At 35.2% G+C, this 26,799-nt stretch overlaps 1 protein-coding gene across 1 annotated transcript; it reads right to left on the bottom strand.

Annotated features, from left to right (window-relative positions):
• Positions 1–17,716, bottom strand: LOC138704789 (zinc finger protein 728-like). The gene is made up of 7 exons (XM_069833035.1): positions 17,466–17,716; positions 17,162–17,324; positions 10,727–10,965; positions 7,907–8,092; positions 6,456–6,569; positions 3,586–3,712; positions 1–905 (listed from the first exon to the last, which is right to left on the bottom strand). Exons 1-7 carry the CDS (start codon positions 17,543–17,545, stop codon positions 741–743), a joined length of 1,074 nt encoding a protein of 357 aa, XP_069689136.1. The 5' UTR covers positions 17,546–17,716; the 3' UTR covers positions 1–740.
• Between the last annotated feature and the right edge of the window lie 9,083 nt (positions 17,717–26,799).

Raw genomic sequence — 26,799 nt, 5'->3', positions numbered from 1 at the left:
AACAACAACAACATATTAGATCTATGGAATACAATAAATGAAATTAAATTTTAAAATGAAAAGTTTAAAAAATAATAATCTATTATCTGCATTTTAAGAATTCTAAATGAGTCCATGCAAAACACTTGTTAAATTCTTCCACCATACACAAGACAAGTTTGTCTGTGCTTTTATGTAAATAGAACATCTACACTTCCCTGGAATGTATATTCTGCAAGTAACCAAACTCTCTAATGAAGAGAAAGTATATACTACAATGCAGAACTTCAACACAAAGTGAAGATATAATAGATTGTTATTGGGATGCAAGATGTCAAATGGAAGATCTTCAACAATCTGGACTTAAGCAGCCAACGAACTTTACTATTACAGTTTATTTTTTTATTATATTGCATTTCCGCAATTGTTGTTTTCCTGCATTCATCATTACACTTACTTCCTCCTACAGAAATGATGGATAGAGGTTTTGGTGTATTTAAAATGTATACCTGTGAAAGAGCAGACATTTAAAGAGGTAAATTTATGAATGGTATCTGAGAGAACACACGAGCTTGCACCCTCCTGCTTCTAAGCTATGAAACTTATTGTTTCCAGCCTGCTCCCTCTTGATTCTGTAGATGCACTGCAAGTTCATATTGTGATGCAGCTTTCACAAAGCGTAAGAACTGCACCATAAAGTAAGACTAGCGCAGAGGACACTGCTAATGAACACTGAGGTAGTGTGCTTTCCCTTTGCATCATCAGAGTTGCTGTCGCTTGCTGTTATCAAGTCGCTCAACCAGTGGCAGATCACTGTCTGAGTCACTAGAGTCACTTGAGGGGGCAGAGTCAGCAGGTGACAATTCATCGTTGGAATCTTCTTCCTTTCCTCGTTTTATTGGTTGTGATGATCTATTCTTCTTTCTCTGTACAAACAATACACTCTTAGGAATTTAATATACATATATGTCCTTCTACAGGAGGAAATTAATTAATTTTGCTACCAGCAGAAAATTTCTTTCTTCCTAGAATAACAAAACAATGTCCTTCTGGTCAAATATTCTATTATGCCAAAGACAAAGAAATGATAATAATACTGAAATCACCTTCCACTATAAGTGAGATAGAACGATTTCATTGGAGGGGGGTACAAGAGAATGATGAAATAGGCTAATTTACAAATGCGTATTCTTATTATGGGCATACGAATATGAAGACCACAAGGAAAAAACGTGAGAAGTTCATTTTTGTTAATTTTAGGATTTATGATGCCATTTGGTGGCTGAATATGAGTACCTTTAGGTGACATAACTGAACTGGGGAAAAAGCTAACAAGTCGGAATATATATAGGGATTTCAAATATGGCTTACAGGTCCAAGTGCAACAGAGTAAGAAATTGGTATATCCGTGAAAAGCATCTAGCTTTCTTGTCATATGTTGGCTGCAACTGGCATAATGTTCAAAATTTGGTGAGTTGGAAAAGAAGGAAAAGAAAAAGTTTTGGCAAAATTAAAGACATTTCAAAGAAAATCAGACTTCAGTCCCACAACACTGGAGAACAATGAACACTTAGAAGAGGGAAATTCGAATAGGAAAAAAAAGTTTACCTCCATGAAGAGCTAAACGTGCAAAAAAATGTACTATATATACAGTCCTGATCTCGAAGTCTCCTATGAGAGTTAAGGTCTATGTTATCATAGAACGTAGCATAACCTATGGCTAGGGACCTGAATGTTTAGCATCTATTTTCATCAAAATTAGCATCTATTTTTTTCCAAAGGAAATTTTGTGCATTCCAGCTTTCATTACTCGAAAGATAACACTGTGAACAGTTCAGCGATTTCCTCCTTCAAATTACATCTGCCTGAAACAACAGCACTATACTGTCATAAAACATGTTCACTGGTAACATTGTTTGTTGATGTCCACAATATTGCAAACAACATTCTGAAAATGCTTTATTCTCCAATGCGACAATTGCAGATTTTACAGAAAACTGTCTTCGCATCTCATGAGGTTATAGTTGTTCGCCCATTTTACGAAGGAGCATGTGTCTCGCAAACTCAACCAACTCTGCCAGAGAATCTGTTGGCAATCCTGGAGGCATGGCCTCCTTGATATGTTTATTTTATGGTTTTGTTTTATTCTAAAAAGCTATTAGTTCTCAAAACTGACGACAGATGGATTTTGGAAAATAGGAAAATTATATCGGAAAATTGCCATTTCGCTGAAAACTACTATTTTTCCGCAAATTCTTACATGCCAAGCTTCAAAATGAGGGGTCATTCATTATAATCTGTTCGACTGTTTTCCAGTAATTTCCATTATAAGTTCAATTTATATTAAGCTGTTGGTATATGTCCACTTTCCCTAAAATATTGAACTCTAGGAGAGAATAAAGATGTGACTGTGCACTTTCATGTTCATTTATTTTATGAGTTAAGTGCGCCAAATCAATGATACCAAGCTTTAGCCAAACAGGTTTGCCACCTTCTTTTACAAATAAAAGCATGGAAGACAGTACAAACGATTGGTTGCCTCATAGTCACAAATCCAAGCATTTCTTTCATGAACATCACAATCATAGTCTCTTAACCTGTACAATATTTTTTTTTAGTTGATAATTATCGACGCTGTATCAACTGCGAGGTTATTTAGCGTCGATGAGATTGGTGATAGCGATATGGTATTTGGCGAGATGAGGCCGAGGATTCGCCATAAATTACTTGGCATTCACCTTACGGTTGGAGAAAACCTCGGAAAAAATCCAACCAGATAATCAGCCCAAGTGGAGATCGAACCCGTGCCCGAGCACAACTTCAGACCGGCAGGCAAGCACCTTAACCGACTGAGCCACACCAGTGGCTGTACAATATTGAGCTGAGATGTTGGTCTACCACTCTGTTTTAATTCTAACTTCTTATCCAACAATAAATTAGAAACAGCAGTTTTTTAACTCACTAACTTTACTAGCCATCCTTGCAGGGTGTCTGTGCACAAATGGCATGTGCACACACGGTAGTTTATAAGTTACCATCTCGCTTCTAAGAGTCGATCAGTTTTTCTACCACTGACGTGTCATAGCATGTGCTCCTAAGCAGACGACAAACACAATCCTTCTGCCACAGTGCAAAAATATTTATCCTTTCTCTTAGAGCACTCGGCAGCAAATAATTCTATGGCATTCTTTTTCTATTGTTGTAATATATATATATATATATATATATATTATTCTACTATATTTTTATTGGGTGTTCACATGCTCAACTGCACTAATAGAGTAGCCACCACTGGGTATAATATTAAAAATTTAGCCATTAATAAAAATCATCATAGGTATGTCAAAAACATGTCAGTTACAATAGTTCATTCAACTCACAGTACGTATTTATAGCAATAAGAACAGTTCAAACAAAATTCCTTCGAAAAAATTTCTGTAACTAAACACTTTTGTACCAGTCATATGAATAATGTTTTTAATCTGAAGTTAAGATTCTTATGTGGTAAAAGAAGACATTCACCTTAAAGTTAACAGAACAAAGTCAACGAAACATTTAGAGGATGTATAAGGAATCTGAGCTGAAATTCATTAAGCAATATCTCACCTTCTTTTGTGGTGGTTGCTGCTGTGCAGGCCGACCTCGTGGTCTATAGACAGGGATAAACTTCTCAGCTGTTGTTTGCACACGTCTGATGTCGAAATCTTGGTCTACACGGCTTACAGTCTGCAATCTACAACATGATATTTATTGTATTGATACATTTTTCAATTTAGTAAACTTTAAGAGTCTCTCAATGAAAAGGGATGTGTAAATTTGTTTCTAAATAAAATGTGATGTTACATAATGAATTAAATTGTCATAACTGCAAAAATACTCAAGTTCATTTCCTGGTTTATCTTCATAATAACTGTTAATTACATACCAATCCACAACAATGAAAATCTTATCATATTCATAAGCGTACTGGTACTCCAAATTTGAGGATTTTGTTAATCAAATATCATGACGACATCAAATGACAATATAATGTTATTTTAAATAAAATGTATCTCGTGTGATAAATGTATTTCTTATACAGATTATTTAAGAATACTTCCAGAATTGGAAAATACAGCATCATTTTTTTCGGAAAAGCTTTCAAAAGTTGGGTTAATTTTTGTGTGGGGGAAAGATGCTTGGACTAACTAGTTCTTTCCATGTGTTTAGTATTTCTATTGTTGTTTAGAAAATAAGTCAACATCCACTACATAGGCCTAGACCAGCCATTTTCAACTGATGTGCTGCGAGAAAATGAAAATAGTCAAAGTTGTAGCAAAAACTGGGAAAATAAAAGTGAAAAGAGTAGTAAAATCGTGAGTCCACAAGGGTCAACATTCAGCAACCGTGGTACAAGTCAACATTCAGTAGGAGCTCCTAAAACCCTCAAAATCCTCCCCCCTCCACCTGGTTGGGAACAATTGGTTTAGATTATATGAATGTGGCGCGAGATTTTAAGTTATATCTTTATGTGCCGCATGTTGAAAAAGGTTGAAAGACGCTGGCCTACACTGAACCAAGACATTAAGGCATTAAATTTTAGATGCAATCAGCAAAGTTCCCAACATAACAGCAGAGCAGAGATCCCACTGGTTCATTATATCCTCCATGGGAATGGAAGAATCCAAGATCCTTTCCATCTTTATGATGCAACAACTCAAAGCAAATCAGCAGTGAAATTTTGAAACAGTGGAGATAATCAATGAAACATATTGCAAAATCTCTCTCCCCCCCCTCCCTCTGCCTCCTTCACTTGTCTTCTGCGCCCTTTTTATAGTACTGACTCACACTTTCTTTTATTTTGAAATTTTATGTATACAACTTTTAAAAATCACGCATCTTTAAATACACCAGAAGAATTTACCAATAATTACTGATGAAAAGATAGCATGATGTTAGTCACTGTTAATCATGTTCTGACCATAGGCGCCAAGTTCGGGATGGAGGGAGGGGACAAGTCACTTTCTGCCCCCATAGGGTTGCCATAATCATTTTCCATAAAACCGGGACAAAGGCACCAAGGTTAAGTTATTATGAGTCATACTTTATTAATGATGGTACAATGTCAATACAGTGCACGTCAGTATTTTAATAGAATATTTGAGAACTTTATGTACAATTCACACTCTTGTTATGGAATGTTTATATATTTTGATTTTTCACACTTTGTTAAGAATTTCACAGCAATCTCTCTTAACCAGAACCAAAGAGATCAAGCTAGTTCCGAATATGAGATTTTGCCGGATAATTGAATAAATACCAGTAAAAAAAAAAAAAAAAAAAAAAAAAATCATATTTCAAATGTTGAAACTGCAGCCATGTGAAGCTTATTTCTCTATCATTTGCTCATAACTGAATAAACATAACAACTGTGTGGCTTTTCGTTATTACAATACATCACACAACACAAATACAGTAATACACTAATTCTAGGTTCGAATATTCACTGAACTTTCTAATGTGGAACTTTCTAATGTGGCAACACTGACGGCCCAAACATAACTAAATAAACATAAAAACTGTGGGGATTTTCCCCATTAAAACGCATCACACAACACAAATAATGCACTAATGTTAGGTTCGAATATTCACTAAAAATGAAAGTTCGTGCGAACTTCTAATGTGGCAACACTGATAGCCCGAACATAACTAAATAAACATAAAAACTGTGTTGATTTTTTTTTAAAACAAATCACACAACACAAATGATACACTAACACTAATTTTAGATTCAAATATTCACTGAAAACGAAAGTTCGTGTGAACTTCCTAATTTGGCAACACTGATGGCCTGAACATAACTAAATAAACATAAACCCACTCGAGCTGTGTGGATATAAAGGGAAAAACTGAGATGGTGTCAGGTGGAGTTCCTGGGTAGCTCAGTTGGTACAGCGCTGCTATGTTCAACCAGAGGTCCTGGGATCGATACCTGGTCCCAGAATAATTTTTTCCCTTGAAATTATTCAAGTCTGCTTTACAGGGAGCTTTACCTGAAAAACTAGACTTGCATAATATATAAGTTACTGTAGGTACGTTAACAGAAAACCACAATTCCAAGTCACACAGAGTTTGTGTGCACTCAATGTGGGTCTCTGGCATCTTGTCAGCCCACTCGAGTTGTGTGGATATAAGGGGAAAAATTGAGACGTTGTCGGGTGGAGTTTCTGGGTAGCTCAGTTGGTAGAGCACTGGTACATTCAACCAGAGATCCCGGAATCGATACCTGGCCCCGGAACAATTTTTTCCTTGAAATTATATAAGAAGCACTTCATAACAATTTAATACAATTTATAATCAATGCTTATTCTTTCTACATACATTAATGCAGGCTAAACCGTTAAATGTTTGTGATTTGTTAGTCTATACAAAGAGATGTGATCCTGTTTCCGATTTGAAAACAGTTATCTTCATGCGAATAACGAAATCATACGTACCTCTGTTCTTCACTGGTAACGTACAAGTCATCAGGTTTGTGATACATATTATGATTATCATATGCTCGTTTATTGTAAAATAGGGCATCACAGGTTGTGCATTTAATCAAGTCTCTGCAATCACAATATTTTCGCATTAGTATACATCATAGAAAAAGATTACGAGTTTACACTAAATAATTTTATGTAAACAATTTGATAGAACAATTAATTTTACACAAAGAATTTACCATCGAAGCAGCAAATTTATATATGACAAAGACAAAACAAGTTTTGCATAAATGGGTGCAAGACAGACAATCATAATCATGAGTATATGTATATATATATATATATATATATATATATATATATATATATATACACAAAACATATAAACAATAAAACAATACACTTTGGGCTGTCCTAAACTTAATGGCACCAAAAAAATCATAAAATAAATTATTTATAATTTGAATCGACTTTAAAAAGAATCTAAATAATAAATGTGATTCCAATTAATACAATTTAACATTCAAGCAAAAGCTATCAATAAATATCAATTGAAATGAATTTCTTTTAATTTATTATTTAATGGCACTATATCAACTACTAGGTTATTTAACATCGATAGGCGTAGCTCAGTTGGCTGAGGTGCTTGCCTGCCGATCCGGAGTTACACTCGGTTGGGAATCAAACCCACGCTTGAACCGATTATCTGGTTGGGTTTTTCCCCCCCGAGGTTTTCCCCAACCATAAGGTGAATGTCAGGTAATCAATGGCGAATCCTCGGCCTCATCTCGCCAAATACCATCTCACTATCACAAATCCCATTGACGCTAAATAACCTCGTAGGTGATACGTCGTTAAATAACAAAGTAAAAAAGAAGGAAAAAAAAAAAAACATTGACAGAATTGGTGATAGCAAGATGGTATCTGGCAAGATGAGGCCCAGGATTTGCCATATAATCTGCTCAAGCAGGTATTGAACCCATACCCAAGCGCAGTTCTGAATCAGCAGGCAAAAGTGCTAATTGCCTAGAGCTAGTGGCCAATTGAATAATTAATAATAACAAGACGTAAAATAATAATAATTTCTCACAAAGAAATGGAGACATCTGTCTGACAAACCAGATGCCCATTCAGATCCAGATTACAATACTAGACAAGAATTTAATTTAATTAAGAAAATGGAGAAAAGAAAGAGAAACGAAAAAGAAAGTGAGGAGTAAAAATGACAACAGAAAGAAGGGGGGGGGGGGAACTGTCGGTATTAGATTCCTAACAAGTGTATTTCCTCAAAATCTCGAAATAGGCTATATTTTTTTTTATGTGAGATGAGTTTAATTCAGCAAGAATATTTTCGTCTGTAACTTACACCAGCTCATTTATTATACTTTGTATGAACTACTGTCTATCTACAGTAATTCTTATGAATTTGAACATTACAAAATATTTCATGCTTCACTTACTCTGGAACCTTATTTCGCTCCTGTTCAGAGTGCTGGCGCTCCAAATGCTTCTGCAGATTGAACTTGACTATGTACTCGAAACCACATAAGTGGCAATAATATACAGATTGAGCTTCTCCAGCATTGTTCACTTTGATTTTCTTCGTTGGTGGTGGAGTTGCCACAGGTTTGAACAGTGCCACAATTCTAACAAATAAAAATTATATTACAATGCATTTACACATATTATTCCTTTCAATTTGAAGAGCTCCCTCACACTCTTTTCATGAAGGAAAGGTGTGAAAGGTGCTTAATTCAGTACAAGACTGACATATTTATATACTTAAATGTTAAGATTTACGTAAATGTTGAGTGCAGGTTAGTAATCCCATATGGAACAACTTCAGAATACTGTGCAAGTATTGATGTCGTTATTGTATTATTGAATTATTTATTTTTGATGCACAGAACATATTTTTATGTATTTATTAACCCTTGTACCATCAATAAAAATATATGTTTTTAAAGTGGCACCACATTTGTATATATGTACTTACACAGTATTCTGAAGTAAAGTGCCATATGTCCTAAAATGAATTTCTACCTGTAATTATTAAATTTTCTACAAATCAATTTTGATAGCAGTAATATCCTAAAATATAATTTTTCTAAAACATATACTTCATAATATATTTTTACTCAAAATTCCTAAAAAGATTTTCTTTTAAACTTCCTGTTTGCTTCAAGTATAGTAGATGTAAGAAGTATGGTAAAATCTGTTCACGAAATATATGTCATTTTATCCCAACTCATTATATATTATATGAAGAGTCCACTGCAAGAATGATGGAGGTCACTTTCTTGTCGAAAATGAACCAAGACTATCAATGTATAGCTTAAGATATATAGAATGTACATACAGAGTTATATGGCATTAACACTGATAGTCATTGTCCAGTAATGATCGGAAAATCACAGTTAAGCTTTGAGCGCTAAGTATTTCAAACTTTCAATTGCTTCTCCTGCAAAATGTATTCCAAATGACATCCATCATACTTGCAGTGGACTCTTCATATATATATAGTATGTCGTATGCCATAAGTTAATATTGTGACTCATGATCCAAAGGTAATCTATTTTTATCTATATGATTTTCTCGGTAACAAAATTTTTGGTTATGCCTTTGAACAGTCTATGTAAACTCAAATTTGAAAAAAATCCATGTCAATTGCAGCAATATAAACATTTCAATAATACATATTCCCAAGCTTTGAGAGAAATCAGGAAATAATATCTTTAGGAGAAATATATTCTGAAATGTACTTGTAGTTTAGAAATTTATTTTTAAGAACAATGAAATTACGAAAATTGGTTTCAAGAACATTTGCTCAGGAAATCAACTACAGTGCGATTATTTCTTTGAAGTCTTGCTGCTAACAGGTCCTATTTCGCAAACAGGAAGAGTAATTACTCCCAAGAATGCTGCCCATGCAACCATGGCTGCTAAACAAGGATTTATGTCGGAAGAGTATGTAAAAACAGGGGTGGATAGAGAAATAAGTTTATTTTTTTTTAATATTTGGAAAAGGATGTCCCATAAACATACTATTGGAAATCTTGTGAAGAATTTCAGACAAATCAGTGTTAGACAAGAAACCCCTACAGAAATGCTATATTTTTATCAAGAAGAAACTTTATGATGTTAGGTGAGGCTGAACATTCACCTGGAAAATCTGCATATCGCCTTAGACAAAAAGCAGAGCTTTCAATAATCTTGGCAAGAAATGCAACAAAACTTTTTTTTACTAATGGAGGGTACTTGACTTACGTCATTCACCTATATGAATGCCAGTTATGTAGACCAATTTATCCACATAGACGTTGCCCAGGGTGCGTCATAGGAGGCTGGTGTCTGTGCTACACCCATGATGAAATGATGGAGGTTTGTTGGGATGCCACAGGGGAACCGGAGCTTCCGGAGAAAACCCGTGTTACCTGGACCATGGGCTTGCCTAACACAAGTCATAAATGAGAGATACACTGGGGATCGAACCCAGGTACACAGAATTACAAGTCCAGCGCTGTTATTGTGGAATCCCCTTATTTGGGATGATTTTTGAAGTCCTTAGGACTGCCCTTCAAGCAGGTGATCCACTATTTGATGCTACTTTATCGATTTGGCAATGACATCTAGTTCTGACAAAGTCTGCATGAACAGAAATGCTCCTCCGTCTCCCTGTTAATGTCGCCTCCTCAGATCGATGGCATCTGTTTGCAATTCACTTGCTTGCATTCTGCTGTATCCTTTGACCAGAAGACTGTGCCACTACAGATTCCACGATTCACCAAGGTACCATCTATCCAAGGGAGCTGCACTCCCCGGTCTGTTGTAGTCCACTCTCTTGAAGCCCTTACGGCTCCCTGGGATTTGTGCAGCTTTCCCAGACAGATGACATCTGTAAGCAAATCTCGGAACCACATCTGCCACAATCTCCTGGCTGACCTGTAACTATTAAGATACATGAAATGATGCTAATGAAGGCAAAATGAGTCCGAGGTCCAATGCCGAAAGTTACCCGGCAATTCTGCTTCAGATGGTTGAGGGAAAATCTCGGAAAAACCCCCAACCAGGTAACTAGTCTCAACCAGGATTTGAACCCAGGCCCGCTAGTTTTACAGTCAGGCAGGCTAACTGTTGCTTCACAGCACTGGACTTTGTATCTGTGATCTTTTCTAACACATTGCCAGCTCCCTAAAATGAAACTTTACTCTTAATATTCAACCTTTCCTTCTGATTAAACTTCTTAATTCTATATCACAGAAGGTAAGGTCCATACTTACCTTTTATGCGTTGACTTAGTATGATATGATTGAGCTTCCTCTGTATAGAAAACAACGCCACAGTCACTACAAGGGAACAGCTTACTGGGCGCACCTCCAGAATGTTCTGCTGCAACATGCTTGTCTCGATTGATTTTAAGCGGAAATTGCATGCCACAATGTGGGCAGAAATGTTTTGCCGCACTTTCAGGATGCTTACGAAACTTGTGTTGAATTGCAACTGTTACATTATCAAAAGCCTGAAAAAATCCAAGGAACTCACAACTATTGCGAAGTACACACAACTCATTTTTTACTAAATTCTGGTTAACTGTACAATACAATAATTGGTTACAATACATAATTGGGTGATCCAAAAGGCTCGATCCAGCTTTATGAGATAAATGAAAATACTGACATATTATAGTGATGTACCGAATTACATATGATATTTCCATGCAGGAATTGTGTGTTATATGATGAAGGATCAATGGAGAGGAGAAAAATTCTCTCCGGCACCAGGATCCGAACTCGGGTTAGTGGATAGAGCACCAGCACATTAAGTTGAAAACCCGGGTTCGAATCCTGGTGCCAGAGAGAATTTTTCTCCGCTCCACCAATCCTTCATCATGAAATATTGACGTTTCCGATTATATAACACACCCAGATTCCTTTGCATGGTTTCATGTCTAAATGAAAGAATAAAATGCATGGTGTTAATCAAATGAAGCTTCGAATCTGCAATGAAGTTAAGGACATTATAACAGAATATGCTTCAATATGTTTCAAGAGGAACTGTCGTATTCATGGAACGAAAAATGGTTATGTTGAAATGTGCCAAAAGTATGACAAAACATTACAATTATTAACACATTTGACAGTCATTAAACTATTGAGCCGTGCCTACTACCACGGCCGTTTACCTAGTACGTCACTTCATCCGTCAGAGCGCTCTCAGATGTCACAGAATAGATAGCGCTATCAATCCCTTCATTTGTTCTTTCCAAATAATCCTATTGGCCGGGTCATTACGTCTCACAAGGATAGAGGGGGAGAGAGTTTACCTGTTTTAACGGAGATACACGGAACATCACTTGGGTTCCGGTACGCGGCAGATACACTTAACAAGATTTAGGCTCTCGTATGCGGGAGATATTCGGAAACAATTGGCTCAGATTCAAGCTCTCGTACGTGACAGAAACATTTAACAAGACTTAGCATTTTGGTACGCGGCACATATAGACAACGTGACTCGGGCTTCGTACTTGCTGGAGATAGATCAGTGGAATAGTTAAATTGCGTCGTGTGTGTTTGGGATTTTAGTGGATCGTAGTTTGAAATATCGCTTGCTAGTGATACGTCTTGGGGGCAAGTTTTAGTATTTGCATCGAGTAACATATTTGTGAGATATATGTGTTTGAGGTAAATTGTATTGGGAATTATGTAAGGAGATATGATTTGAAATGTGAGTTCATGTTCCGAGACGGTTAGAGTGATAAGGCAGCGATTACGGTCTCACATATGGTTTTAGTGTTTTCCCTGCTCCATTTTGATTGTTGCTTTCCTTCGCCGCTATTTTCTTATCATGTGCGTCGAGTTTAGTTGCTATTTAAATGATCCTTGAAATTGGAATTATCGTCCGTTACTTATTACGTGTATCTGTCTCCATCCCTCTCTCTCTCCGTTGGGTATTCATTTTGTAAAGTGCAGATATTTGTGTTAGTGCTATTTGCACAGTTTATGTGAGCAATATGTGCAATGGGTAATGTATAGTGATCTGTCATGTAATGCCTTATGCTGGGTAGAGTTTGTCTCTTATTGAGTGTACATGTATTTTTAGTTTGGTTAGTCAGACTGAGTGGTATCTATGGTCGAATGGATCATGTATTAAGTTAATGTGCTGGCTGGGTGTTGTGTTCAGATTCATACTCAGATAGTTATATATATATATATATATATATATATATATATATATATATATATGTATATATATATATATATTTATTTATATTTAGAGAGTGGTTCATGAACATATGGTTAATAGGTTAGTCACTGATGGTCGAGAGACGGCCATATTAGATGGTTTAATCACTTATAAGTGTGTTGGCCTCAGCCTTGTGATACACATGATTTACATATCCTGGGGATATCATTTCAGATTAGTTTGTCCTATTTTCACTCATCTATTTCATGTTTATTGTTATTTCATTTTTCATTTATGTACATTGTTACTTTTTATTGTTAATTATATTTGTTTTACAAATTCACACTATTCATTTCTAAAAGTCTTCCACTGTGCACACCCAATCCTTTCAATGTGCCGTCCACCTGGCGAAAGCAGCCAATATAAGAAAGATAAAGAGGAGGAGTGGATGATCGTACCACCGCCCTTACACTATCTCAGTTCTTTCATCAATGGACTGAGACTTTTGTATCACTCTGTATAAGGTATTTTTAATAATTAAATAATGCTTCCCTTCTCAAACTAGAAACTCATAAACAACAACAAGACTGTTCTCTGGGTTTCTTAATGTGTTTTATAGTGATATTGTTGTAAATATACATTGAGTTTAGTAAAAAGTGACGTTTATACTACAACTAATGCAAGTTTGTTTACATAGTATGTTTTGTTATTGTTCTCTGTAATACTACATTGGTGAGTTAAAAATGCCAGGTGCCAGTAAAAAAACGCGTGCATGGTAATGTTTTGCAATTTCAATGAAAAACGAACGGATTCATACTGCTTTGTGGAAACAGACAGAAAGCCTGCTTGTTTAACGTGCTAATGAAGAAACACAATTTTAAACGACAATATGACAAAAAAATTCACCCAAGTTCACTGGCCTAGAGGGTCATGTACACACAGACGAACTAAACCATTTAATAAAAAGAATCATTTAAACCTCAACAATTAATGTTTAAGAAAATACCTGAAGATCCTAGCGTTTGCAGTTACATCATTACTCAAAAGTGGCCAAAAAATCGAAACTGTTTTCTGATGGAGAATTGTTTCAGCAGTTGAAGTTCTGCAGCCAAACAAAACTGATGCTTCCAAAAACAAGTGTGTACTCAAGCTATTCTTACCACAAAAATGAAAAAATTCACATTGAATGTTGAGGAGACATTGAAAATAAAGTTGCAAGCATTCACATTTTACTCATTAGCATTGGACAATAGCATAGATTTAATACATACAGTTCAGTTGGCAATTTTCATTAATGGAATCAACGACACTGTTGAAGCATTGTTGCCTTTATATTCCTAAAAAAATAAACTACAAAGGGAACGGACACTGTGGAATGAAAACAGTCCTCACTATATAACCTATAATCTCAGTTCAAAAAAAATTCCAGGATTAGTAACAGATGGAGCTCCGTCTCATCTTACAATAAATTAGAGATACCTAGCATGTTTAAAAATGAACCATAAATAGATTTTCCAGCTACCATTGCATCATTCACAAAGATAATTTATGTGCTAAATCTGTCAGTTTTGATAACATCACGAAAATTATCACTACAGGATGGATTTCTATGACTTAAAAGTTAGTATTGCAACATAATATAGTTCAAAATCAGTAAACATTTTCTATCTCGTTGTCACTGGGTACTTTATTGTGTATGATTAACTTAAGTGTATTTTTGCCGATCAAAGGTTCGATATTTTTTGAACACACCTCGTATGTTAAAAGCAAGCTAATAGTTGTTAAGATGAGTGGCTAAGAAACAGAATTGTGACAGGGCTCCATTAATGGATGATATGAAACTTGTATATGTTTTGATGAAAATAAACCTGATTACTATTAACTGGATGTCTTCAATCTTTCATTAGTACCTTTCTGGTAATGCACTTGTCTTATACTTTTAGTATAATAAAATTTACTTATAAGAAATGTAATTCAATTGCTATGGGTAGGCTGTATAAAGACTACAAGAGGATATGATATCCATAGATAAAATAGAAAAAAAAAAAAAAGTGTTGTGAAATGAGTAACATAATTAATGAAGAAGTTTTTAGAATTTAATTCTTGTGCTTAATTTTACTGAGTTATTTTTTACAGTCTAGGCCTATAATTTTATCTTAAGCAAAATTAAAACTCTGTACATCCAAAAATTAAATTAGCGGTATATTATTGCTCTGGACAACTAAGATAAATGCTTGGGAGAAAATAGGCATTTAGCCTGTAACAGAGGCGTCATTCAGTGGGGGAGGGGCAGAGGAAGCAATTGCTCCTCCTTTAATTCCCCCCCCCGAGTTTAAGATTTAAAAAATTAGTACCATAATTGAGTAGTACTACTACAGAAAAAAAGTGAGAACTATACATTGAAATATTCTATTTTTATAAACATCTAGGAAATGAAAGACAAGATTTGTTGGAGCTAACTCAGGAAATTGAGAGACGAGATTTGTTGGGGTTAATTCAGAAAATTGTTTGTGATTATGGTGTATCATCTGGCAATAAGCCTACCTTGTCCCACTAGAAATGCATCAGAAAATTTGATGTTTTAATCCACTGAATAATTTATTTTCAGAATATAAAATAAATTTATACAGTAAACATTATATTTATTCATAGTCCTAGATTTGAACTGATATTATTTTTTACTATCTCGAGTAGACTGTGTGTGCAATGAAGCCTTAAGTTTCTCGGAATTCGTGATATTATTACTTTATTGCTTACAGATGTTAGAATAAGTGTTATGTTAGCGAATGTCATTAGGTTTATAGTTTCCTGCTTCCTTAATATCCAATAACCTGTTTAAAGATCTTGTAGACACTACTTTAAAAAGACACACACAGGTACAATAAAATGTGCTGAATTACACTTAGAAGTGGACTTTACAAGTAGTATTTCTGAATTAATTTCTGAATTTCCAAAACTAAAATTTTGCTGCCTGGTGTCACCCATGAGAAAGGAAACATTTAGGCTTTATCTGCAATAGAATTTGGAAAAATGAAATTGGAAATTTTAGACTAATTTTTACAATACAGCTGCATAACCAATCAAGAAAAACAAATTTCAAGTCCCAAAGAAACAGTGCCATTCGGTTTACATTTTTTTTTAATGGTCAAGTTAACCCCAGAGATCGGTTTATAAAAATAGGCTAGTTCATTTCAGAGGAAATAGGGAGGGAATATGCTAGGCAACATATCCTATAATGTTGTTCCTAAAAAATCTTGTCACCCAAGCAAAAATCGAAATGACGCCCCCAATTTAGAATCATTGTAATTGTTTAATGTTACACTTAAGCGTGTATAAGTAGGCTAATGAAGTCCCACAGATCTACAATAATAATAAAAAAGGTAATTATGTAACTTAGTATGTTTCAGATGGGCAGGACACGTAGCATGTATGGGTGAATCCAGAAATGCATATACCTAGTGTTAGTTGGAAGAAATGAGAGAAAAAGACCTTTGGAGATACAGAGATGTAGATGAGAAGAGAATATTAAAATGGATTTGAGGGAGATGGGCTATAATGCTAGGAACTGAATTAATCTTGCTCAGGATAGGAACTGATAGCAGGCTTATGTGAGAGCGGCAATGAACCTCTGGGTTCCTTGAAGCCATTTGTAAGTAAGTAATGTAATTCTAATTATGCAATAAACATTGGGCAGGCCACCATCTTCTCACAATACAAAGCCAGAGCATATACTTTCCCGTTAGAGTGACATGTCAATCAAAAGAAAACGTAATGTAGCCTAATTTAAACGAATGTGCACATTTGGTAATGCATGTGCCTTGAAGCTGTATTATGGGAAGATAGTGTGGCCAATGCCTACTACATAATCACCATAAAATAAATCCGAGTCTAAATCCGTGTCACGACAACAAAATGACTGGTGTCCTTCCAGCATTGTGTTGAATTTGGAGAGCTACAGTAAGGTGAACAAATCACCCAACTAGTATAGGTATAGGTCTACCGTGTAGTTACAGCCTGGCAACGAACATTTCAAAGTGCGCAGAAACCAAGTGCTCCTACCAGTCATATTAGAATTGGGATTAAGGCATTTGTCATGAAACTCTTGAAGAGTAAGGTTCTGCTCCTGTCCAGTTTACTGTAGATAGTGTAACATAGCATTGTTGTATTCATACTATGTTAGTGTATTTCAGGTCAATCTTAAAGCGTAAAATGGCCTAGCTGTCACATCTCTCGTTACCAGTTAGTGGGCATGAAAGTATAACATCATGCGATAAGCAAGAACGGAAGAGCTAAGTTTAGTCTGTTGCCACCCTATAGCACGACGATCCTCACAGCCATTATAACTGGCTTTCGAAAACGGATTTCACATCCTCATAACGACTCGAACCAAAGCTTAATATATGTATATTGCTGTCTAAGGCATGAACGCTTTCGACCACGCGTCTACGGTGCGGGACCTGTAACAATGGTCTAGGCCTATATGTTTTTGAAACACAGCGTTTCTCTTAAAATTATATAATTCGCGCACTAACCTGACCACAAACATCACACACTATATCAGCGTTGTTGCCAGTTCCTGCTGGTTTACTACGACCTGGATTTGATGGAGACTTGGTATTTGATGTTTTACCAGCACCCCCAGAACGGGGCTTCATGGGTCGCCCCTTACTGTCAATCTCTTTGTTGGCATGTTTCCTAAAATCAGCAATGAAAAAGATGTTAAGTTAAATACATGCTCAATTTATGCTAGACTTCAAGTAGCCGTAGTAACGAATCACATTTATACCCATCAGTAAACAAATTATTTCGAAACGGGATTAAAAGTAACAGACTTGCCTAAAATGTTCCTGAAGTGCTTCTTTTGACTCTAATTTATTATTACAAAGTACACACACATGCTTTTGAGCAGATGACATTTTCAAACAAATTCTATCCAAATTTACTTTTGTCCGGCATAACCCCAAAAATCCAACAAGCAATACTAGTAGTTTGAAGATAAGTTACATCAGAGTGCGCTAGCTACGTCACTGAAATGTGTAATTGCTAACTGGAAGAAGTGAAATTGCTGCCCGCATAACTATATTATACATAATAATATATTCTAGTAATTAAAATAGGGGATTTATGCGTGTAGTAACATTCGGTAATTGGATAAAAAAAATTTGCACACGCCATCTTCTTGTCTATATTATTACCAACATTACCTAAAGGTTCCTTTACACGTTCCAACTTGTTGAACTTCATACTTATTTGTATGATCTGAAAAAGCTGGATTTACCATTGTATTTGCTAACTTTTTGGGTGGACCAAATAACAAAACGAAGAAAAGCGAATACAGAATGATAAAGTAGTAGGTAGTTTCTACGATTCAAATAAGAAAGCTGAATTTTTTTTGGACACATTACGCTCTGCGATCGATATTCCACGTTACAGCAGAATATACATAGAAAAATTGACGACAGAAGAACAAGAGTGTGCCGAAGAAGATCTTAGCTGAAGATTTTGGAAAATGTCAAGGATTGGTACGGCCAAGGGCCAATTGTTGACTAGCAACTTCAAAGATACAAGTCGCAAGTAATAGCTTATCTCCGGTCGGAAACAGCAGAAAGAATATTATCTGGAAACAGGGTTATCATTTATGGACAGTATTAGAATATTAGGACCTATTATAACTGTCGAAACTGTGTCACTCAATATCGAATACATAGATTATGGCAATTTGTCAAAATATTCAAATAGGCGCGTATCTTCTGGTGTGAGATTTTGAAACATGTTCCATGTTCAATCACTGTGCGATCGACAAATAATGTTGATCACGTGCTCACAAAGGTCCAATAGAATGTTCAGAGTACGTAAAACCACGGAATTTGAATTTTTGTTACTTTAATAAAATAATGCCTCAATGGAAAAGTGCAAGATGATCCAATTCGCATCTACAGTATGAATATCCTTGTGGAAAAAGTAATGGTAACTACGAGTACATGGTCTACTTTTTTTTTGTACATCACCTTCGTAAAACTTCGTTTACCCTCACCGCACATAGATTTACACTCCGAGACGCTCCTTGGGGGGGAGGGCGTTCTTTTGCGTTGAAAATCCGTATTTTCTCTGGATCAAAAATGGTACTATAAATCTGTGATAAAAGAATAGTATTTTCCCTGGCCCAAAATAATAACACTGAAGTATTTTCCTTCAATATACTGATAATAAGCGGCACTTCGGAAGGCTATGGCGCTGATTACTTTGCAGCAAAAATGACGGTAGGCCTACCGATATTAATTCCCTTCCTTAGTTATGGTGATCACCATTCATTCATTCATTCATTTATTTTATTCCATAGATCTTACATGAGCAATGAAGCTTTAAGATGTGGAACATGTCAACATTTTACAATATTACAATTACAATTTTTACAAATTTTTATAGTTTTACAATTTAGTAATTTTCTACAATTTTTACAATTTTGTACAATTTTTTTTACATTTTTTTACATTTTTTTACATTTTGGCGAGATGTAGTGAGATGAGATGAGGTCCGAGGATTCGCCAAAATATTACCCGGCATTTGCCTTTTCGGTGGGGGAAACCTCGGAAAAACCCAACCAGGTAATCAAATCAAAGGGGGTAATCAAATCAAAGGGGTTGATGTCAAGGACTCGCCATAGACCATCCGGCTTCAGTCCCACGGCTGGGGAAAACCTCCGAAGAAACCAAAGTCCAAAGGGGGGTCCAACCCAAGCCCGAACGCAGCTCCGGATCAGCAGCCCAGCGAGTCTGTCGACTGACCAACATCGATGGCTCTACTAAAAGTATACAGTACATAGCCAATCAGATTATTAAATTTACAAACGCAAACGATCATTCATAAGTTGAGCTATATTATAATACAAAACAATTTAATTAAATTTAAGGCATAAACAATTCAACCAGTTGTGATATACAGAAATTGATAATACATATCATGCAAACTACTTCAAATTACAAACAAACAATTTATCAGTAGAGCTATATAGATTACTATTCAATTTAAAGCATATACAATTCATCGGCCAAATCTATACAAATATATACAATACAAAGTAGCATACTTTCATTAAGCTATACAAATTTGTGCAATTAATATCAAGTAGATTAATTCAATTTATAATCATAAACAATTCATCAGTTGAGCTATACATATTACCATTCAATTTACAGTAGGTCTGTATACAATTCATCAGTAGAGCTACACTGACTAGTAATCATTTAAGAACATATACAATTCATCAGCCAAACTATACAAACATATACAATCAAATTAGTTCAATTTACAAACTTATTTTCGTTAAGCTATACAATTCATATGAAGTAGATTAATTCAATTTATAAGCTTAAACAATTAATCAGTTGACCTATACAGTATACTATTCAATTTACAGTACATACAATTCATCAGTTATGCTAAACAAAAAATACAATACATAGTAAACAGATTAAGTCAATATAAAAACATATTTTAGTTGAGCTATATAAAATTGTACATGTCATTTAAGTAGAATAATTCAATTCACAAGCATAAACAATTCATCAATTGTGTAGAAGGTATGAGTATGTAGAAATTTGGTTAATTCTTTTCTGAACCTTTTCTCGTTGTTCTTCAAATCTTTAAGATAATTAGGCAGTGCATTGAAGACTGTTATACATGAATAGCGAACTCCTTTTTTAAAACAGCTTAGACTAACAGAGGGTAGATGAAGATCTGATTTATGTCTTGTATTAAAATGATGAATGTCTTGATTAGTACTGAATTTATCTTGGTTCTTAATATACAGCATCATTACGGAAAGAATGTATTCACAAGGTAAAGTCAAGATTTCTAAGTTTCGGAAAATATTTTTACATGAGGTCCTTTTATGCACACCGGCCATTATTCTTATAGCTTTCTTTTGTAAAACAAAAACGTGTTTAGCTTCAGACGAGTTACCCCAGAATATTAAGCCATATTTCATTACAGAGTGAAAATATGCAAAGTATGACATTTTGAGTAAGTTTATATCACCAATAGTAGATAAGGATCTTAATGCATAACAGGCAGAGCTCAATTTACGAGTAATACATTCTATATGCGTTTTCCAGTTCAAGTGATTATCCAATTCTAAACCAAGAAACTTTGTGCTTATAGATTCTTTGAGATGAGTTCCATTTAATCGAATACTGTAGGAAACCTGAGCACTATTGTGTGTACTAAATTTGACTGCACTGGTTTTATCAACATTAAGTGCTAGTTTATTTGCATGGAACCATTCATTCATTAGATTCAGCACTGTATTAGAAGTGTTTATAAAATGATCGTATTGTTTGCTTGAAATAATTACACTTGTATCATCTGCAAATAAAATTACATGGGATGAATTGTTTATGGTCAAGGCTAAATCATTAATATAAACTAGAAACAACAATGGACCTAAAATTGACCCCTGCGGAACACCATGTTTAATATTTCTAAATTCTGAATAAGTAACTTTATGACCGGTATTTTATATAGTCTGCTCTGTGCATTAGAACTGGAATTGGTCTAATTTTTAACTTTTCCACCAAATGCAAACTGAAGGGTTTTAACATCAAACTGGCTATCGAATTCATGTTCATGCATTTTTCTTGACTCACTGTCGAATTTAATACACAGCACTAACAGGAACACACTACTTCCCATCATTGCAGACTGCAACCAAAATAGACAATACATTCCAGTAATGTCCCTAGTATGAAAGAAGCAGACTAAATACGCGCGCACGAGAAACAAGTGAGAATTCCAATTGTCTGCTTAGTGGCAGAGCAATTGCCACACCTCGCTGAACTGAAAACAAACGAAGTTGTGTTGCTAACGTATAATTCTTTTTAATTATTTCTGTTAATGACGAACTTTTTTTGAAATTGTATTTTTGACTGTTCTTAATCAGAATTGATAAGGAGACCGTTCTTCTGGAACCCTTATTAGGGGCTGCTATGTTGTATTTCAGAGAGCTTTAAATGGATCACTGCTCAGAAATAAATAATAATTAAAATGCTATTAGGAGAACCAGGCCAGAAACTGCCACTAATTGACAGTGTGGCTTTGGGAGAGGATTCTGGATCGCTGCTTTCCCTGTGAAAATAATCTTACAAAACTTTTTATCTGTTGCATGTCTGAAGAATATAATTCTATTGCTTCACATATCTTAAGCAATATGCATTACTACAAAGGACGAACTTTGGTGAATTCATCACAGCATCTATTTAATAAGTAACAATGTCGAATCCAGCCACTTTGCTTCATGGAAGAAGGGGACAAGTTGGGTATCCTGAGGAAGATTTAACAATCTGAAGAATCATCATCATCCATGGTGCTACAATTCATCTCTGAATCTGAGCATCCTCAAGAACTCTCCTCAACCTGTTCCGATCCAATCCAATCCAATCGTTCTTCAGTTCCTCATTCTTAATAATACAACTCCATCTATCCACCGCAATCTTGGCCTTCCTCTCCCCCTCATGCCACCCATTTGTAGTGTCATATTTTCCTTGGAATTTCTTCATCCTTCATCTTCATTAGATGTCTGCCCATCTCAATTTGGATATCTTGATATATTTACTGGTATCAGGATTCTTAAAGAGTGTATACAGCTCTTGAATAATTGCACAAATATTTATACTGGGGAATATTTAATTCAGATGTGTTTTGTATTGCTTTAAAAGTCGCATATTAAGTTACTGTTTACAGTAATTTTTAATGTTGGAATCCTTATATTTCTTTTATGTTCATGGTAACATGTTTTTAAGCAGATTATGTCAGAACAAATATATTGTCTTATCAATTAAAGTGCCCCTTTATTAAAAAAGTAAAAAATTATTTTCAGTCTTGCACTTGATCCAGTACTATGAATAAATTGTATTTTCCACACGATTTAAATTGGAAGTAACATCAGTAATTTGACTACTAGAAACATTAACGAAACTATGAATCACAGATACCGTGGCAAAGGTTTCGTTGCAAAAAGGATTTGGAATGTCTACCACTTCCACTTCCTCCTCTTCAAGTCTTCACTGACAATGCGATTTAAAACTTCCAGCAAGAAGGACAAGCTCTGAATACGGTAGTCTTGCAGGTACTCAAGGGTAGTATTCCATTCTATTGTATTCACCAGAGACTACTACAAATCCTTGAATATGTGGGCACTAGCGATAAATGTGAAGTCCAGGAAAATTTTCTCTATATCCTTTAAAATACGATATTTAGAATTTTCAGTAGATGAAAGAGTGTATTAAATGGGATGATGAGCATTTTAAGCGATGGATTTTACATGGTTTTACATAGGGATGTCAAGGGACCAGACGAATTGAGCATATAGACTAATGCAGGAAAGCGTAACAAACAGGCATGTATTATCGGGGTTTCACTATACTACAACTAAAAAAATTGAGAGAGAGCAAGAGCGAGAGAGAGAGAGAGAGAGAGTGTGTGTGTGATTAGATAGTAGTTAATTGAATGTGTTATGTTTTGAAAAAAAAAAGTATATTGGATTAATTTTTAGGGCAGTTAAGACTCGGCATAGGTGAATAAAATTGCGAAGTAAAGCAGATCTGGGATAATATAAAATTGTAACTGATCTGTTTTGCAGAAATATGATTGATGGATGAATAAATATCATACCATATCATATATACAATGATATTCAAACTTCATTTCTTTTTCCAATAATGATATCTTATGGGTTGCTGCTGCTAAGGAGTAATGAGTTGCAGATTGCTTCAGTGTGCTCCTGCTAAAGAGCAAGATGTGCATAGAATATTAGAGAAATGGTAATGAACATTTTCTCCATCTAGATGCTCACTTTAAACATTCCACGTTAAAGAGTCTCAGTAAAAATATTCAACGCATTGGCTGTTTATAGTAGACCAAAGATGTTGCATTATTAGCAGGCTCCATGTACAGTTTCCCTGGAAAATAATGAGACGATTGAATATTCCTAAGTCTCAGATGTAAAACACTGCGCATGATCAGAGACCAGAGCACTGATACACAAGATAACGAATATTGAGTTACTTAAATTCAGGCTATTTGGTTTGTTACTAGCATCGTTCCAGAATTCACTTCAAAAACTGCAAAAATATGATAATATTACGTAAATAAAAGATAAATATATACATAAATCGTGTAGTTAAATCGACAATGGACCTTCATGACTAGATCGATACTCCGCACAGAAAGGAAAGCTTTCGTGTCGTTTCAATAGCTCAGACACTAAGACTTCCGCGTGTTGTGTAGAAGAGAGCGAGTTCGATTCTTAGTCTACATCAACGATTTTTTTGTCTAAATAACGTTGAAATAGCTAAGTAACGTTGAAATAGAGTTTTTACAAAGTCCTCAGATTAAGTGTTAATGATCACAGACAATACAAAATTACAAGTTATAATATTATAAACGTTAATCTAATGAATGCATTTATATACACATGTATACAATGTAAATGCATATATATTAAAAACTAACAATTAAAATGAAACTAAAAAATATTCCTAAGCCACACAGACAAACTTTTACAAAGGTTTAGAGTCCTTAGGCTATGTCATTTGTTGAGTAATTATTACAATATTTTATTAGTAGCTTTCCCAAATGTGTAATAAATGCACTCACACGAAACAATTTTTGTTAAAAGTGTGGCTTTGGATTATTTTATTCTTACCCCTTCAGTTGATTTTAACTATTTTATCTACGTGTTTGCAATAGTGTTTAATTTAATGTGCTTTCAACTTTATTCATATTATGATTGAATGAAAAAGGACTGTTGCAGTTATTAACTGATTACATACATTAATACTAATTATTAAATGCATCTGTTAAGTAACTAATTGCAGTATGTTTTGCAAAATCTTGAATGTTAAGTTGTCAATAATATTTCTGTACTATATAGCCTACTATAAGACGTTAAAAGAATTTTCAATAGATTTGGGATCCTCTAAATTATAATCACTGGTTTTAATGAAAAAATATTTTCTTTCTTAGGATATCTACAAGTTCAACTTTAATAATATTCCGAATAGCTTTAATTGCATTATCTGAATTTTATACTTTTCTATTCAAATGTATTCTATTTCCCTCTTTCATAATTGAAAAAGAGAAGCATAGCCACCTATGCCCACCGACGCCATCGAAATCGAGACGAATTGTGGGATCAAGTTGTTGACACCTGGGAAGATCTCGCTGGGGATTAGAACTTATTCCACAATCTCGTGACATCCATGCCGGACTGACTTAGAGCTGTAATAGAAGCTGATGGCATGTGGACAAGATTTTAAGTTAACAGGTCTCTTTTTGTTTCGAATGATTTTCGTTTGAGGAAGAATAGGCCTACTTTTAACTTCCAAGTAAGATTTATTATTTTTTTGACGAGGTTCAGCCCACTTGTAAGACCCAGAAATTGGGAATAAATTATTCATATTTTTCGACAAATTAGATAGTCGAGGAACTCTGAAGAAATTAATTACACCTCAATAAAAAAAAAGTTTTACCTGGGATCGAACATGAGACATTTCGGTTAAGCAGTGGAACCGACACGCTACTATATGAGCTACCGAGACAAGACAGTGACAGCAGCAGTCTAGAATGTAGATCCCATAGCAGGCATTTGCCATTCGGTACAGAGAAGCAATGATATTTTGTGACCCGAGCTATGTTGTGAAATTGTGGCCTTAAATGGCTGTCTTCTTCGTGATCCTTATTCTGGTCCTTGTCCTTGTTGTGGTCCTTGTAACAATTCTTGTTGTATTGTCATGAAACTTATCGTTACGTCGATATCGAGTGAACCGCGCTATAGAACTTTAACTTCCGACGACCAAGAGTCGTCTCATTCCTTTTAAGGGTAACTGTACATTCAGAAGGTTAGGGAGAAATTTCTTCCCTCTTCTATCGTTGAATCTCTGCCATTATATTTTGAAGCCAGCTAATCAGTATTAATGACGAGATACTTGGATTTTGGACTTTTGTATTGCTGAAATATGTAAGAGAACGTGAGATTTTGAGACTCCAAACGAACAAAAATTATATTCAGACCAACATTAATACTGACATATCAATTATTCCTTTGCAAAAAAAAAAAAAAAAAAAAAAAAGTTTTTTGAAGTTTTTACATGCAAGTCTCCGTAATTCTCCCTCCCACATTCTTAGCCAATAGCTTATACAGAGTGAATAAAAAGTAAGGGGACAACTTCAGGAGTGGTTCCTGACAGGAAAAGGAACAAAAGAAGTTCATGTCAACATGTGTCCAGAAATGCATATTTACCATGGTAGATAACACTAATGAACATCACTCTCTCATAGCACGCATCTACTTGGATCATTTGTTTTGCCACAATGTCTTAATGGACAGACATATCTGGAATTCCTGCAGAACACACTGCCTCTTTTGCTGGAGAATGTGCCTTTGGCAATAAGACAGGTAATGTGGCTGATGCATGATGGAGCATCAGCCCACTTCTGCATGACTGTTTGTCAACACCTCAACATCTTCCCCAGAAGATGGATAGGACGAGGAGGCATTTGCGCCTGGCCACCTCGATCACCAGACCTAAACCATCTTGATTTTTTTCTTGTGGGGGCAACTGTAAAGTGTTGTGTAGGCTGAGTCAGTTCCTGATGTGCAGACCCTTGAAGAGAATGTCTGTGTAGCCTGTGATGCTATTCAGTTACAGGCTTGAACATTCGAAAGAGTGAGGCAATCCATGATGTGATGTGTGGACGCTTGCATTGCATCCCATGGAGGCCACTTTGAACATCTGTTGTAACATTGTAACATAGATGAAATTAATACCATGTTACTCTTGTTAACTAGCTCACTACACGAGTTCTAAACCAAGCTCTCCCTTTTTTAGGAGGCCTTAGCCCTTCATGGAACAAAATAGGCTCATTCATTCATTCATTCATGTGTAATGTAATGTAATGTACCAGTACTAATTGCTTTATTGCAGACTCACCGTCCATTTCCGGACACATGTTGATTTGAACTTTTTTGTTACTTTTCCTGTCAGGAATCACCTCCTGAAGTTTGTTCCCTTACTTTTTATTCACTCTGTATATCAAGTGAACATAAAATATTCAATTTGAGAAAAACTAAAATATTACTAAACCCAACATACAAAGGATATGACAGGATGTG

Source organism: Periplaneta americana, chromosome 8, assembly GCF_040183065.1.
Source record: "Periplaneta americana isolate PAMFEO1 chromosome 8, P.americana_PAMFEO1_priV1, whole genome shotgun sequence".
Classification (NCBI taxonomy): Eukaryota; Metazoa; Arthropoda; class Insecta; order Blattodea; family Blattidae; genus Periplaneta; species Periplaneta americana.
The sequence above is the reverse complement of the archived record's forward strand: the minus strand, read 5'-3'. Positions and strand labels throughout refer to the sequence as shown.